At 40.9% G+C, this 15264-nt stretch overlaps 1 protein-coding gene across 1 annotated transcript in view; it reads right to left on the bottom strand.

Annotated features, from left to right (window-relative positions):
* Positions 1–15264, bottom strand: part of CSMD2 (CUB and Sushi multiple domains 2) — a gene marked incomplete at both ends in the record, with an annotated part of 651882 nt that overhangs the window by 60939 nt on the left and 575679 nt on the right. The window contains 4 exons of the mRNA XM_081334380.1: positions 2474–2662; positions 9692–9838; positions 12371–12559; positions 14133–14246. Coding sequence (XP_081190506.1) covers positions 2474–2662; positions 9692–9838; positions 12371–12559; positions 14133–14246 — 639 coding nt within the window. The remainder of the gene's footprint in view (positions 1–2473; positions 2663–9691; positions 9839–12370; positions 12560–14132; positions 14247–15264) is intronic.

The following is a 15264-nucleotide window of genomic DNA, read 5'->3' as shown; positions in this document are numbered from 1 at the left end:
GATTGAGTTGTTTGCAGCAAGTGGCACCTCACATCTTTTGTTGGAGCTGTGTTACATATTTGGAGAGAAGGCATGCATCTGGATCAGTGGTGGGATTCCAACAGGTGAACAACCGGTTCTCTGTGTGGATGCCGTTTCCAGAATTCCATTCCGGGCCTGGGTGACAAAAAATTAGCTACCGGTTCTGCCGAAGTGGTGTGAACCGGCTGAATCCCACCACTGGGACATGATTTTTAAAGAGGAAAAAAACAATGCCTAATTATGGGGTTCAAAAATGCAAAATAGCTGGGGTTCACAGACAGATCTAAGACAAAATATGGCTGGTCTGGTTTGTGAACCCAGAGGGTGGACTTCGTTAATTGGGGTTTATGGCTAACTCTTCCAAGTGAACCACAGTCATTGTGGTTTATTCAGAAAAAAAATGTGATCTAAGTTAATGGATTGATAGATCTAATGTTCCTGAACATGACACCAGATGTAATTGTGACTATAAATACTGAAATTCTAAAGGTTGAGTAGAAATGCCCTGGTTTTTTGGATCCCTAACATTCATACTAATGCCTCTGAGGCTGTCCTTGTGTCATAAACCAGGGCCTCTGTCTCTTATTCCCCAAGCAATTGTAGGAACCTTTAAAATAAAAACAACAACAACCATGGATCATCAAGCTTTTGTCCATTTGTTTATCTTACGCAGAAACTGATATTAGTGAAAATGTGTAGGTGTCATGTTTCAAGTTACCTGGTAAAGGTAAAGGTAAAGGTTCCCCCGCACATGCGTGCTAGTCGTTTCCGACTCTAGGGGCCGGTGCTCATCTCCGTTTCAAAGCCGAAGAGCCAGCGCTTGTCCGAGGACGTCTCTGTGGTCATGTGGCTGGCATGACTAGACGCCAAAGGCGCACGGAACGCTGTTACCTTCCCACCGTAGTGGTCCCTATTTTTCTACTTGCATTTTTTTATGTGCTTTCGAACTGCTAGGTTGGCAGAAGCTGGGACGAGTAACAGGTGCTCACTCTGTTACGCGGCACTCGGGATTCGACCCGCCAAACTGCCGACCATCTGATCGACAAGCTCAGCGTCCTAACCCACTGAGCCACTGCGTCCCTACTGAACCACCACATCCCTTCAAGTTAGCTAGCCATAGTTGAATATTTCAGTACCACCCCATGAAGTAGTGTGACCTATGAATGGTCAGTAGGCTGACGGACACTCAGAGACATTTCTGGAAGAGAACAAAAACTCAAGTTGCTGCAGACAACCAAGTTCTATTGCCAATGAACCAAATGTGCTTCTTGTTCCCTTCACCCAATGCAGCAGCTGTTAAAGCAAAATAAATAAAATGCATCGTCCTATATTTGTTATCTCCACAGGAATACCTGCCAAAACCTTCCTCATTTTTTCAAAACAATATCTGCATGGTGCTAAAAACTCTTTAATTATGGAGTCCTTGGTGTTCTCTGAGCTTGATTGTTTGCTGAAGATGTTATCTAGTTGCGGAGTGAAATATCTGCAAGCAAACAACAAAGCTCAGAGAACACCATGGACTCCACAACTCAACATTCAGCTACAGACAGTCCCTTCTATTGGCACTCTTTAATTATTAACCCAGGGCATCCGTAGTATTTCTTTGGATGTCCTGGGTTCCACCCAGTAAAATTAGCTGACTCTTCATTCCAGAACACAATAATAATTAATTCCTGCCTTTGCAAGTAGAAACATATTGCACTGTGGGTTTTAATGTGTAGCTTCTGGTGGGGTTTTGAAAATTATAGTTGCCATGGCAACTACAGGTGTGCTGACTAGGCTGAACTGCTTCTCTTCGTTTCTTAGTTCTCCTCTTTTAAGGAGAAAGGGGTATTATTAGTAAGACTTGCATAGCTCTGCTCTGCTCAGATAAATGGTGTAAAGTTCACCAGAAAGATCTGGTGACAGTTAAAGACTACCTTAAATCTGCCCCATTTTAGAAGACTCCAAGGAATTACTTTCTGCTGGGGATGAAACCACACTTACTTTTAGGTTTCCTTTTGAAGGGTAGTTTTGGGAAAAGCTGGGATATCCTGCAACAATTTTGAAAACATAGCTTTATATGCCTTCCCTGAACAACATCAAATGTTTCTGATGCCAAGTTTCATTGTGACAGAGACCATTGGAAATAAGACACAAAGTCCAATGGATGGTCAAATTATCCACTCAACTGACAAAATATGGAACCACTGAATATGTCAGAGCAGATGCAGAAATGACAGAAAGAGGAAAAATCAACTACTCCAAAACAGAGAAAGAGAAAAACAGTCTTGCCTGAGTTAAACTCTAATAATCGGGGCATATAACATTTGTGCAACATTTTGGGCATTAGGATAGCCAGCCCTTTTAGACCTTACATTATTGTAACACACAGCCTGTTGCAAGACAGGGTAGGATAAATGTTCAAATAAACAACAGGAAAGTATACAGTTGTCATTTGTCTCCTGCACACCTTGACACAGAGGAATGGCTTTGTTCCAGTGGTGGTAACCCTGGGGGTGTCTCGAACACGTTGAAAAGCTGTGGCCAACAAGGCGGTAGCCGGTGTCACAACCGAACCAAATGGTGCTTCCTGGCTGCAGGCCGGAGTGGCTGAGGATAGAGCCATGGAGAGGTGCTGGAGGGAGGCTGCAATAAGGGGCTAGACAAGTGGGAGGAAAACATACATATGCATATACTCAGAAGCATGGAACATCATGCAATTACAGGTGAAGAGAAATGGCTCTGCTCAAATCCACTCCTTGCAAAGCTCAGCTATAGACCTTTGGCACAGTACCTCCATGCAACTGAGATTTAACACTATGGCTTTGGTAATAAGCCAGAACCAAAGACGCAGCACACATTCATATGTTAAACCAGCTTTCCTCTTCTTGCACAACCTCAAAATGGAGGGACTACAGCCCTCGTAGTTTCCCAGTTGGCATAGATATGGCTGAAGATTCTGATAGCTGAAGTTCGTGCTTGTATGAATCATGGAAGGTAATAATAGTATTAATAATAACTTCATATAGAATAATTAGAACCCAGTGTCTAAGACATGTTACTTAAGGCCTTCAGGCATCAGCTGGCACTGATGACGTACACCAGGCTTCTTCAACTTGGCCCTTTTATGACTTGTGGACTTCAACTCCCAGAATTCCTCAGCCAGTATGCCTGGCTGATGAATTCTGGGAGTTGAAGTTCACAAGTCATAAAAGGGCCAAGTTTGAAGAGCCCTGATGTACACTGTACTGTATAGTGTCACTATTCAGAGATACTGTGGCTTCTGTTGTCAAAAAACCTGCCTTTGTCAAATTCACTTGAGGAAAACTTTCCACTTATTTGTTATCCTTACTTTCATATTTCCAAACCATGCAGAGTTTTCTCTCAATAGCTGATTTATGTTATAGACCCAACCTGTCTTTTTCATCTTTTATTATTTACCAACACAGCCTGCTTCAACTTGGTGCTCTCCAGATGGGTTGGATTACAGTTCCCAGAATTCTTTGCCACCATGGTTGTTCGTTAGCTGGGAATTATTGTACCTGTGCTGCCAGCACATTTGGAGGGCACCAGATTGTAGGAAGCTGCCTTAAAACATGGTATGAATTAATAGGGCTAAACAGAAGCATTTGTACCACCAGGGTTGACCTGTTAATGCTATTTTGACTATGGGTCTCTTTGACCAACATAGACATTTTTCCTTCATCCCAGATTTTTCAATTTAGGTAGTTTAGTTTACACATACACATGCATACTCTCATGCCTTTACAGTCTAGTAAAGCTATATAATGAAACTCACCATTTCAGTCATAAATGTAGCACACATTACTGGTAATAATATCATTAGGTGACATATGGCTATGGGATGCTGATTATATTGAACCAAGTCAAACTATTATCAACAGTTGTGAAAAGAGATTTAAGTGAAGTTAGGGACTTAAAATGGCATTTTGATGGAAGCTCTGGAGAAGACAAAGTCATAGAAGTGTAAGTTTCACCCCTGACATTTCTCCTTTAGTTAAAAGGACCCCAATGTCCTCTATTTTTCACAAATGGCCACTATTGCCTCCATAAAAGATCCACTGCTCTGATCTCACTTCCTTCTAAACAGTTCCCCTCAGCAGCTGTTCTGATGATTGTTCAGATCCCCAAAGAAGTTTCTTTAGAATTATTCATCCTTTTGTCGTTGTTAGTTGTGAAGTCATGTCCAACCCATCGCGACCCCATGGACAATGTTCCTCCAGGCCTTCCTCTCTTCTACCATCTTCTGGAGTCCATTTCGGCTCATACCTACTGCTTCAGTGACTCCATCCAGCCACCTCATTCTCTGTCCTCCCCTTCTTCTATTGCCCTCAACCTTTCCCAACATTAGGCTCTTCTCCATTGAGTCGTTCCTTCTCATTAGGTGGCCAAAGTATTTGAGTTTCAACTTCAGGATCTGGGCTTCTAAAGAGGTGGATCTCTTCTAGGACTGACCAGTTTGATCGTCTTGCAGTCCAAGGGACTCACAGGTGTCTTCTCCAGCACCACAGTTCAAAGGCCTCAATTCTTTGGCACTCAGTGTACATTGGCAATTTGATCTTTAGTTCCTCTGCCTCTTCAAATTCCTGCCTGTACGTCTGGTAGTTCTCAATCCACATACTGCTGGAGTCTAGCTTGTAGGATTTTAAGCATAACTTTACTAGCATGTGAAATGAGTGCAATGGTGCGATAGTTTGAACATTCTTTGGCACTGCCTTTCTTTGGAATTGGAATGTAAACTGATCTTTTTCAATCCTGTGGCCACTGTTGAGTTTTCCAAATTTGCTGGCAAATTGAGTGTAGCACTTTTACTGCATCATCTTTTAAGATTTTGAATAGCTCAGCTGGTACACTGTCAACTCCACTAGCTTTGTTGTTGCTCAGCTTTCCTAAGGCCAACTTTACTTCACATTCTAGGATGTCTGGCTCAAGGTCAGTGACCACCTCATCGTGATTATCAGGGACATTAAGTTCATTCTTGTATAGATTTTCTGTGTAATTTTGCCACCTCTTCTTAATCTCTTCTACCTCTGTTAGGTCCCTGCCATTTTGGTCCTTTATCATACCCATTTTTGCATGAAACGTTCCCTTCATCTCTCCAATTTTCTTGGTCCTCCCTATGCTATTGTTTTCTTCTATTTCTTTGCACTGTTCATTTAAGAAGGCATTGTTATCTCTTCTAGTTATTCTCTGGAATTCTGCATTGAATTGGGTGTGTCTTTCTTTTTCTCCCTTGCCTTTCTCTTCCCTCCTTCCCTCAGCTATTTGCAAAGCTTCCTCAGACCGCCATTTTGCTTTCTTGCATTTCTTTTTCTTTGGGATGTTTTTAGTTGCTACCTCTTGTACAATGTTGTGAATCTCCATCCATAGTTCTTCAGGCACTCTGTCTATCAGATCTAATTCCTTAAATCTATTTGTCACCTCTACTGTATATTCATCAGGGATATGATTTAGTTCACACCTGAGTGGCCTAGTGCTTTTCCCTACTTTCTTCAGTTTAAGCCTAAATTTTGCAATGAGAAGCTCATGGTCTGAGCCACAGTCAGCTCCTGGTCTTGTTTTTACTGACTGTATAGAGCTTCTCCATCAGGCCAAACTTGCCTGTTATTCCAGTTATCTTTTGGCTTCCTACTTTAGCATTCCAATCCCCCATGATGATAAGCACATCATTTTTTGATGTTAGTTCTATAAGGTGCTGTAGGGCTTCATAGAACTGGTCAATTTCATCCTCTTCAGCACTGGTGGTTGGGGCATAGACTTGGACTGCTGTGATATTGAATGGTTTGCCTTGGATTTGAACTGAGATCATCCTGTCATTTTGGGGGTTGTATCACAGTATTGCTTTTCCTACTCTTTTATTGACTATGAAGGCTACTCCATTTCTTCTGAGGGATTCTTGCCCGCAGTAGTATACCTGATGGTCCTCTGAATTAAATTCACCCATTCCTCTCCATTTTAGTTCGCTGATACCTAAGATGTCGATGTTTAGTCTTGTCATCTCTTGTTTGAGCATGTCCAGCTTTCCTTGATTCATGGATCTTACATTCCAGGTTCCTATGGAGAAAAAATCTTTACAGCATCGGATTTTCCTTTCACCACCAGACACATCCACAGCTGAGTGTCCTTTCAGATTTGGCCCAGTCACTTCATTCTTTCTGGCACTACTAGTACTAGTCCTCTGTTCTTCCCCAGTAGCATATTGGACACCTTCCGACCTGAGCGGCTCATCTTCCAGTGTCATATCTTTTTGCTTTTTGGTAAAATCCATGGGGTTTTCATGGCAAATATACTGGAGTGGGTTGCCATTTTCTTCTCCAGTGGATCACATTTTGTCAGAACTCTCTGCTATGACCTTCTGTCTTGGGTGGCCCTGCACAGCATAGCTCATAGCTTCATTGAATTATGCAAGCCCCTTCAGCACAACAAGACAGTAATCCATGAAGGGGTTCTGCAGGTTAGAAATAGGCAATTTGAAGCACTCCAGATACTGCAGAACTACAAATCCCAGAATCCTTCACTATAAGTCATGCTTCATATCGATGCTGATAGTTGCAGTACAGCAACTTTTGGGGTAGCTGTCATCTAACTGCTGTGAGTCAAAACCAATACATCATTTTACCTTTATACTATTACATTTAAAAACCAAATATATAAACTTTCTGGGGGGGGTTTCCCTACCTTTCTCAATCCTCTGGCTTTCTAACCCTTCAGAGTGCAAAGAATTTGGGACTCTAAAAAGCAAACTGGAATTATAAAGCAAGCCACAATAATTGCAGTGGAATAAACTTCCTCTTGTTTGTTCAGCAAAAAAACACACACCAAAAAAACATAATTTCTTCCAATTAAACATTAATTCATTTATAGAATAACACCATTAATGTTTTTAGGACACATTTAGGCATGTCCCTACCTCAATTTGGATTGCTTTTCATTAAGTAATTAAAAAATTACTTTTTTTCTAAGAATGGCTTGTTTAATTTTGAGGGACCCTTTGCCAAACCTTTCATAATTGCTTTTATAAAAATGGAATAATTAAAGTTCATATGAAATCGGGACCAGGATAAAACATCCAGCATGAAAATGTTAATGGTGAAATGATTGTTGTTTCTCTTCTTGGAAATTTAGAAAAAACTATTACAGGTTCATCTTTCACCATACAAAGGTAGTAAATGCAAAAGAAATGAAAAAATAGATTCAGATATTGTTCTATGCCTGTTTATGAAATTTTCAGTAGCAGCTTCTGTTCATGTGTTCTGAAAATGATAAAAACAAGTCCTTTTTCTGAGGACAATTGGGCAGGAAGATCCTTTTATTAGCAGTATTTAAGAGGTCTCTTGATTACGATTGTTTTATTGCACTTTTTAAAAAAAAATCAATATATTAAAATACATAAAAACAGAACAATAGAGAGAACAAGAGAAAAGAAATAAATCATATATGTACGTCTTCCACACTGTTCCTACTTTTTCATCTATTTTCCCCCCAACCTCTTTATTCCACTTAAACCCAATTTGATATTTCTTCTTTCAGCAAAATGTTTCCAGTCATTCAAAAAAAAATATCTTACAGTTCTTTTATTGCAATTTTATGCATTAAGTTTAGTTTAGTTACTGGAAGCCACCTCAAGTCACACAAATATGCAGGATCCAAAGGGGTGTAGACAAGAAAAAAATGTAGTTCCCATTCTTTAACATGCATTCTTAATGGGTTGTTTTGTGGCAACGGTTGGGAAACAAATAAGAGTAATAAGAACCAGAGGTCAACTTTTCTCATTTCCTTCAATCCATGCCTCCAGTTCAGTTTTTTATAGATGTAGAGCTGCGTTCCTCAACCTTAGCAACTCTAAGATATGTTAGCTTGAATCTCCAGAATTCAAATGATAACAGGGAACTTACAGTATTTCCTGCAACTGAAATATAGTGAACAGTTGTATATTTTAAATCTACAACTTGAATTCATATGTCAGATTTAGGGGGAAAAATGTGCTCATATCATGAATTGCCATTAATGTATATATTAGCCTTCCCCAACTGCCATCTTTTATTATTATTATTGATCATCGCACAGTCAGCCAGATGTTCAGACCGGGTTTGGCATTTTTGTCTACCTATCGAGTCCTTAACAAGGACCTGGCATAGGCAGATCTGGATGTTTGATGGTATTGCAGATATCGTCACAGGATGGAAACTGTTCTGAGTAAGGAACAGAATGGAAGCTGTCCCCACCTTATGTAATTGACTAATGGCGAATTTGTCAATGCCAATGGTGTTCAAGTGGTGCTCCAGTTGTTTTGGGATTGCACCCAAGGAATCTATTACCATTGGTACTACCCTTGCTTGCCTTTGCCAAAGTTGTTCTATTTCTATTTGCAGGTCTTTGTATTTTGTTATCTTATCCAGTTCTTTCTCTTCTGTTCTGCTGTCTCCAGGCACTGCCGCTTCCACTATCCAGACTTTTTTGTCTTTCTTATCGACAATTGTTCATTCTGGGATATTATGTGGCAGGTGCCTTTCTGTTTGAATTCTAAAGTCCCAGAGCAATTTAACTTTTTCATCTTCTATGAAAATAATAATAATAATAATAATAATAATAATAATAATAATAATAATAATAATAATAATAATAATAATAAACAACAACAACAGTGCAACGTGAAATCACAGATGCCAGTTTTTAGCTGGCGTTAGACTTCATAGCATTGAGCGTAGACTTCATAGCATAGGTTCCTGAGTTTTTCTCAGGACCCTATGATGTCAAAATGTATATGTGAGAATTTAAGCAGTGTGGCTTTTTGCAATTGACAGATGGAAATTTTGTCAATTTGCAGATTTTCTAAGCGCCACCCAAGAATTTTTTGTTATGGTACCTATAATTATTTCACAGTTATGTCATCTCCATATGACCATGAAACAATGGTTCCCAATTAATAAACCAACATTGTATTTTAGATGGATCAAAATAATTTCCTAAGAGAATGGCAATGTCTCCCAGCAGAGTACTTGTCTAGAATTTAGCTATGTAACCAATGATTATTCCCTGAATAACAATAACCTCAATTTAGTCATATTGAAACAAACCACATTATTTCTTTTTCAGCACTTCTCACTTTAAGAATGATCCACGGTGCGGAAAGTTTTATGGTGAACTGAAAAGCTGGTTTGTTGTGTTTATAAAATTAAAAAGTTGCACACAAAATTAGTTGACCTGCAATAAATAACGGCTTTTGGGTTTACGCACCACAGTATTACTTCGAGATTAGCATGGTGTATTCTTTCTCAACGAGCCTATAATTAATAATAAATACCCTTCGCTAAATTAATTACAGCAAAAAATGCAAGCCGTAACCCTGAATGTGATTCCATTTACAGCACAATTTGGTTCATGTTTATTCAGAAGCAAATTGCATTAATCCAAGACTTCAGACTCAGTGACCGAAAGGATGAGTGAAAGGAAGGAATTAATTAAACAACAAAAGCAAAGCAAACAAACAATAATAATAATAAAAAAAATCCCAAACAGGTTGGATAATTTTTCTATGGGGAAACTAATGAGATTCACTTCTAGTTTTAGAATACCAGAAAAAGTAAGTCAAGAAGAAGCATTTTCTCATCAGCTTACCCCTGCTTTATGCAAAGGTGATCAGACTTCTTTCGCACTCCGTACTCACCAGAATATCGGATCCGGAAGCCCTTCCTGCTGTAGGCATGATCAGAGGACCAGTGGAGATAGGCTCTGTTTCCTGAACTGGTCACCACCAGTGGTGCAGAGTAATTTCCACTTAGAGACAGTAACAGTGGACTTTGACCTGAAGGCCCTTTAGAAACATCAGAAAAGCAGAGCATGAGCCAACCAAAAGCCATAACTGGATCGAACCAAAGCTTTTAAGGGTCAGCATCCTGTTCAATTCCTTCAGTATATTCAGAACCAAGCCCGGGGTACTCTATAGCCTCCCACATTTTGGGTGTGTGTGTGTGTGTCACAAACTTCCAAGTGAGATCTGTTTGAACTCTGTCCCAACCTGCTTGGTTAATGAAACTCCTACGTCACTGTGCATGAGAGAATGTGATTTATTTATTTATTTATTTATTTATTTATTTATTTATTTATTTATTTATTTGTTTGTTTGTTTGTTTGTTTGTTTGTTTGTTTTATATACCGCCCTTTTCCCGGAGGACTCAGGGCGGTGTACAGAGCAATAAAGTAAGATACAATAAAACAATAGAGTGAGAGAATTTTAAAACCCAAATCCATCAGGCCAGGCCGGCTTGTTGGAATAGATAAGTTTTTAGATCACGCCGGAAGGAGCGAAGGTCGGGGGCCATCCGGATTTCAGCTGGTAAGCGGTTCCAAAGGATTGGTGCACCCACAGAGAATGCTCTCCCCCTGGGGGTCACCAGCCGACATTCTCTGACCGGTGGCACCCTGAGGAGGCCCTCTCTGTGGGAGCGCACAGGATGGAGGGGTGTTGACGCTGGCAGTAGGTGCTCCCGTAGGTAATCTGGACCCATGCCATGTAGGGCTTTGTATGTCATCACTAGCACCTTGAATTTCACCCGGAAGGCAACTGGAAGCCAGTGCAGCTCACGGAGCAGATGTGTAATATGGGAGTATCGGGAGACCCCCAAAAGCATTCGTGCAGCTGCACTCTGCGCCAGCTGAAGCTTCCGAGTGGTTCTCAAGGGCAGCCCCATGTAAAGAGCGTTGCAGTAGTCAAGACGAGAGGTCACAAGTCCATGGGTGACTGTATTGATATTTATTCCCAGATTTCTTAATTTATTCAGTGTCTGGTACAGCATTTCTCAACATCACCAACTTTAAGATGTGTGGATTTCAAGTTGAATGTTCCTCCAGAATATTGACTAGTGTATTCTTAAAACTATAGAGATTAAGAAAAACTGCTCAAAGAAACATGGGAATCTATTTATTTTCTCTCAGTTGTTTTATTTCCTGTCCTTATCTCTCATATTTTTTTTTTTTGGGGGGGGAGGAAACTAAGAGACATTGACATAATCTCCTCTTATTTTACCTCTGCAACAATAACCCTGGTAAGAAACGCTGCAATAGGGAAGACTAACTTAAGATAGCTAAATTAATTGTATATACTATTTGGTTTTATTTACACGTACACACCCATTCATTTGTAAAGTTCTTTTTACATGGCTTTGGGCCATGTTGAAGAAAGGCTCCTGAGATGACATTCAAAGCATCCTTTTGCACTTAGCTCAATGCAAGTTGTAGAAACCTACCTGGTGTGGATTTTTCCAATTCACTACCAATTTTGCTAGTTCATAATCCCCATAAGCCCCAGAGACCACTCTGGATGGGGTAAAGCTGGTTCTAGTTAAGTATATCTGGGGGGCGGGGTATGGAGTCAGGAAGGTTATATAGAAGAACAGAGAGCGTAAATGATTGCAACAGCTTTCTTTTCTTATAAGTTTCCAAACCCTGGGATTGAGAAATACTGAATACATGTTTCTTTCAGCTGTCATAGTTGTAACCGTAACCGACAGCGCAATCCTTCCTAATCAATCTTCATAATTATGAATGAACTCATCTTGTGAAGCTAACAAAGGGCTCAGCAAGAGACCCTGATTTGGAAGATAATCATGTGTTGGGGAGAATTTGGAAAGAAGGGCCCTGAAGACTGCAGTAAATGCAGTCATCTCCAACATGAAAGGGAAAAACACAGAGAGCCAAAGGATGAAGGAAGAGGGCACAATTGCTTGTAAGGCTGAGGAAGGGGACTTAACGTTTTCAGCTTGCAGCCTACTAAACTATATGCCCTGGCAAGGAATCTCCAAAGTTAAATATGCAGAAAGTGAAATAATGCGTTCTTTTGTCCTGTCAATCACTTTAGTTGGGTAATCATGTCTTTTAGCCGCATGGAATCCGAGAAAAAAAAAGTTTTATTTACTCTTCGCAATATATTTTATAATTCTATAATCTTATAATGCATTTTCCTCTCCCCATCTTTGGCAATTGATGTCTTATCCACGGAGGAACAGTGCACGATGCTACCAGTCATATAATTCATGATTAGTAACACTGGTGGTGGCCACCTGATATTGTTTTCTCTAGCACTGAAGATGTCACTAGTCTGGGTAATGAAATGTCTGCAAGAAAACAACCAAGTTCAGAGAGCACCAAGGACCACTCATTCCAACCCCGAGCTATAAATGTTCTCCTCTATCAATTGCTTTCTCTGTCTCACTGGGCCGAATTCTGGTAGCTACTGCAATGTGTAGTCCCACCCTTAAAGGGAAGTATGTAGTTTGAGCAGTCTTCCTTCTGGTAATCTAGTCCCCCACCATCTCATCTCCAAAACCATCCAATCTTCATGACTCACCATCAAATATCCCAAACTCATCATACTTCTTCTCACTCAAGAAATATTCAACAGTGAAGGTGATGTTGTACTCTGGTTCCACGGCTATCATCCAAGAGCAAGTCTGGAAGTGAGGATAGCTGCCTGTGAAGGATGGGCTCAGGATCACTCCTGTGGAGTCACGGAGGACCTCATTCATTGGACAGTGAACTGATTGACACAAACAAAGAAAAAAGCGAGGCACAGAGAGTTACTCTAGGTCACTGTGAAAGAAAACTGCTCTTGGGGCTGTTAACTGGGCTCAGAAGAGGTGAGGAATCTGGCTAACTCATCTAGCAGGTCCCCAATGAGATCGAGTTTATTTTATTTATTTATTTACTTTTGGGACTTATAGGCCGTGCTATCTCCCGAAGGACTCAGGGCGGCTAACAACAATAAAAAAATACAATAATACAAAAGTTAAAAAAGAATTAAACTAGCAGCCCCAATACTAAAATTAAAAACATTTTAAAAATCCCTATCGTCAGTCCAGGTCAGCCTGATGGAAGAGAAATGTTTTAAGGCCGCGACGAAAGGACTGGAGATCCGGGGCCAGACCAGAGATCTGGGGCCATCCGGAGCTCAAGGGGAAGTTGGTTCCGCAGGGCTGGTGCTCCCACAGAGAAGGCCCTCCCCCTGGGGGTCGCCAGCCGACATTGTCTGGCCGACGGCACCCTAAGGAGGCCCTCCCTGTGTGAGCGCACCGGGCGATGGGAAGTCATTCCTGGCAGCAGACGGTCCTGCAAATATCCCAGGCCTAAGCCATGTAGGGCTTTAAAGGTAAGTACCAGCACCTTAAATCTCACCCGGAGGGCAACCGGTAACCAATGCAGCTCACTCAGGAGGGGTGTAATATGGGAGTATCGGGATGCTCCCATCACTACCCGCACGGCCGCATTCTGCACCAGCTGGAGCCTCCGGGTGGTCTTCAAGGGCAGCCCCATGTAGAGAGCATTGCAGTAATCTATACGGGAGGTAACGAGTGCATGAGTGACCGTACGTAGGTCATCTCGGTCCAGATAGGGGCACAACTGGCACACCAGGCGAACCTGGGCAAATGCCCCCCTGGCCACAACTCCTATATGATCTTCAAAACTGAGTCTTGTTCTCAGCCCTGAAGATGCAGGCTAGTAAATTCTGGAGGTTAGTCCACAGTTTGGTGAAGATTGCCTGTTTGGCTTACGCTAGTTCACTCAGGCTCTATGAGAAGTCTTTCCCATCGCCTATTTGACTATTTAACTGGGGGAAACAGTTCTGTTGCATCTCCCCCTAGTTAGCAATAGTCTTTGCTTTCATGACTATCGAGGATCTTTTAAAACTTAGTATACATGGGCCTCACAAACCCTCCTTGTCTATACTGGGTTTGTGAGTATGAGATGGATTGCCACATTGCTTTTGCAAAGAAAATATCATTTGCACAAATATAAACTATGTGTTGCAATCAAGAAAATGATCTGTCGTGACACCTATGCCATGTTTACCTTAGTTTCCCTTTCTAGAATAAAGCTTTCAGAAGCCGGTGATGCAGACTGATTTATTTTTAGATAACAACAACAACAACAACAATAATAATCTATATTATTATTAGTCTTATTGACAACTTTTCTAGGTGTCCACAGCATACGTCTTAATATATCTCTTTGACTTCTTGTATATCCAATATTAAAAAGCAAGATATCCATATATTATTTATTCTCTGCTATGAGTTCTGGGATTTTTTTGCACTTTCATCAAAGTGACTGACCTTCACAAGTTGGGGGAGGGCCTTCAAACTGGAGGTGGGTACCAAGCCTGCATGTCAGGATCTCATTTCCAACCAAAGTGAAGCCAGGAAGACATTGATACCTAATAATATCACCTACGGAAAGGAACGAAGAAGATGCAGGTGTGTTCCAAGAATACAAAAGAACGTATTTTGAACAAGGGTCATCAGATGGATCATGATTACACGTGAACTAGATGTGAGGCAGGAGATCAGGATCCCGTAAAGTTAATTGAAGTAAGGGGAGAGGAAAAAGCATGTGAACTAAAAGTGCCATTCTCAAATTGTTATCTTGCCAAATGGGGGAAGACCATCTGCTATTAAATGAAAGCATGTATGTTTTCTCTCATGGTCCAGAAAGTCACTTTAAGGGTAATGTTTTTCAACCTTGAAGATGCATGGACTTCAACTTCCAGAATTCCCCAGCTAGCAAGTTGATGGCTGCACAGCTTAAAGTTGCTAAAGTTAAAGTTGGAAACGCTACTTTAAAATGTTAGTGATCTGAATTAGCCAAAAGACATGTCAAAGGAAGTAGGGGGTGGGGGATATTGCATAAGCCCTATCACTGCTTCATGCTCTGGCACATTTTTATCTGGTATCTTTGAAGCACACTTGATGGTGTCATTAGGGAGAAATCTTTAGCTGAATTACTTTGCAATATTTCTCCCAGGTGTGTAGCACCACTACACATCATCAGCCAAGCCTTGTCATCTGCTACCTCTATTCTCTTGTGAATCACTTCCAGTTATCCCATTGTCCTCATTAATCTTTCAAACTCTGTACACATCTGGTGTACAGGTAAAGATCTACCCTTTAGGTCTGGATAAGCATACCACTCAATGCAGTGGAAGAATTCTGACTTGTAGGTAACATCTATTTTTTACATCCAAGCTACCATTTTATTTATTTATTTATTTTTAAGACTGACCGGTTGAAAAGTTCATCCCGGCTTGCTAATTTTCTGCTTGAAGAAGAGTGAAGGTGGTGTTGTATCCTGGTCCCACTGCTATCATTCAAGAAGTGAGGATAGCTTTGTTTTAAACAGTGCTCAAAATCACCACCACCCCCGCCTTTGACATGCAAATTAGGGTTTCAACTCAGGGATGAAGTGTCT

The sequence above is a fragment of the Vipera berus genome (genome assembly GCF_964194415.1).
Source record: "Vipera berus genome assembly, chromosome: 9".
NCBI classification, from domain to species: domain Eukaryota; kingdom Metazoa; phylum Chordata; class Lepidosauria; order Squamata; family Viperidae; genus Vipera; species Vipera berus.
The sequence above is the reverse complement of the archived record's forward strand: the minus strand, read 5'-3'. Positions and strand labels throughout refer to the sequence as shown.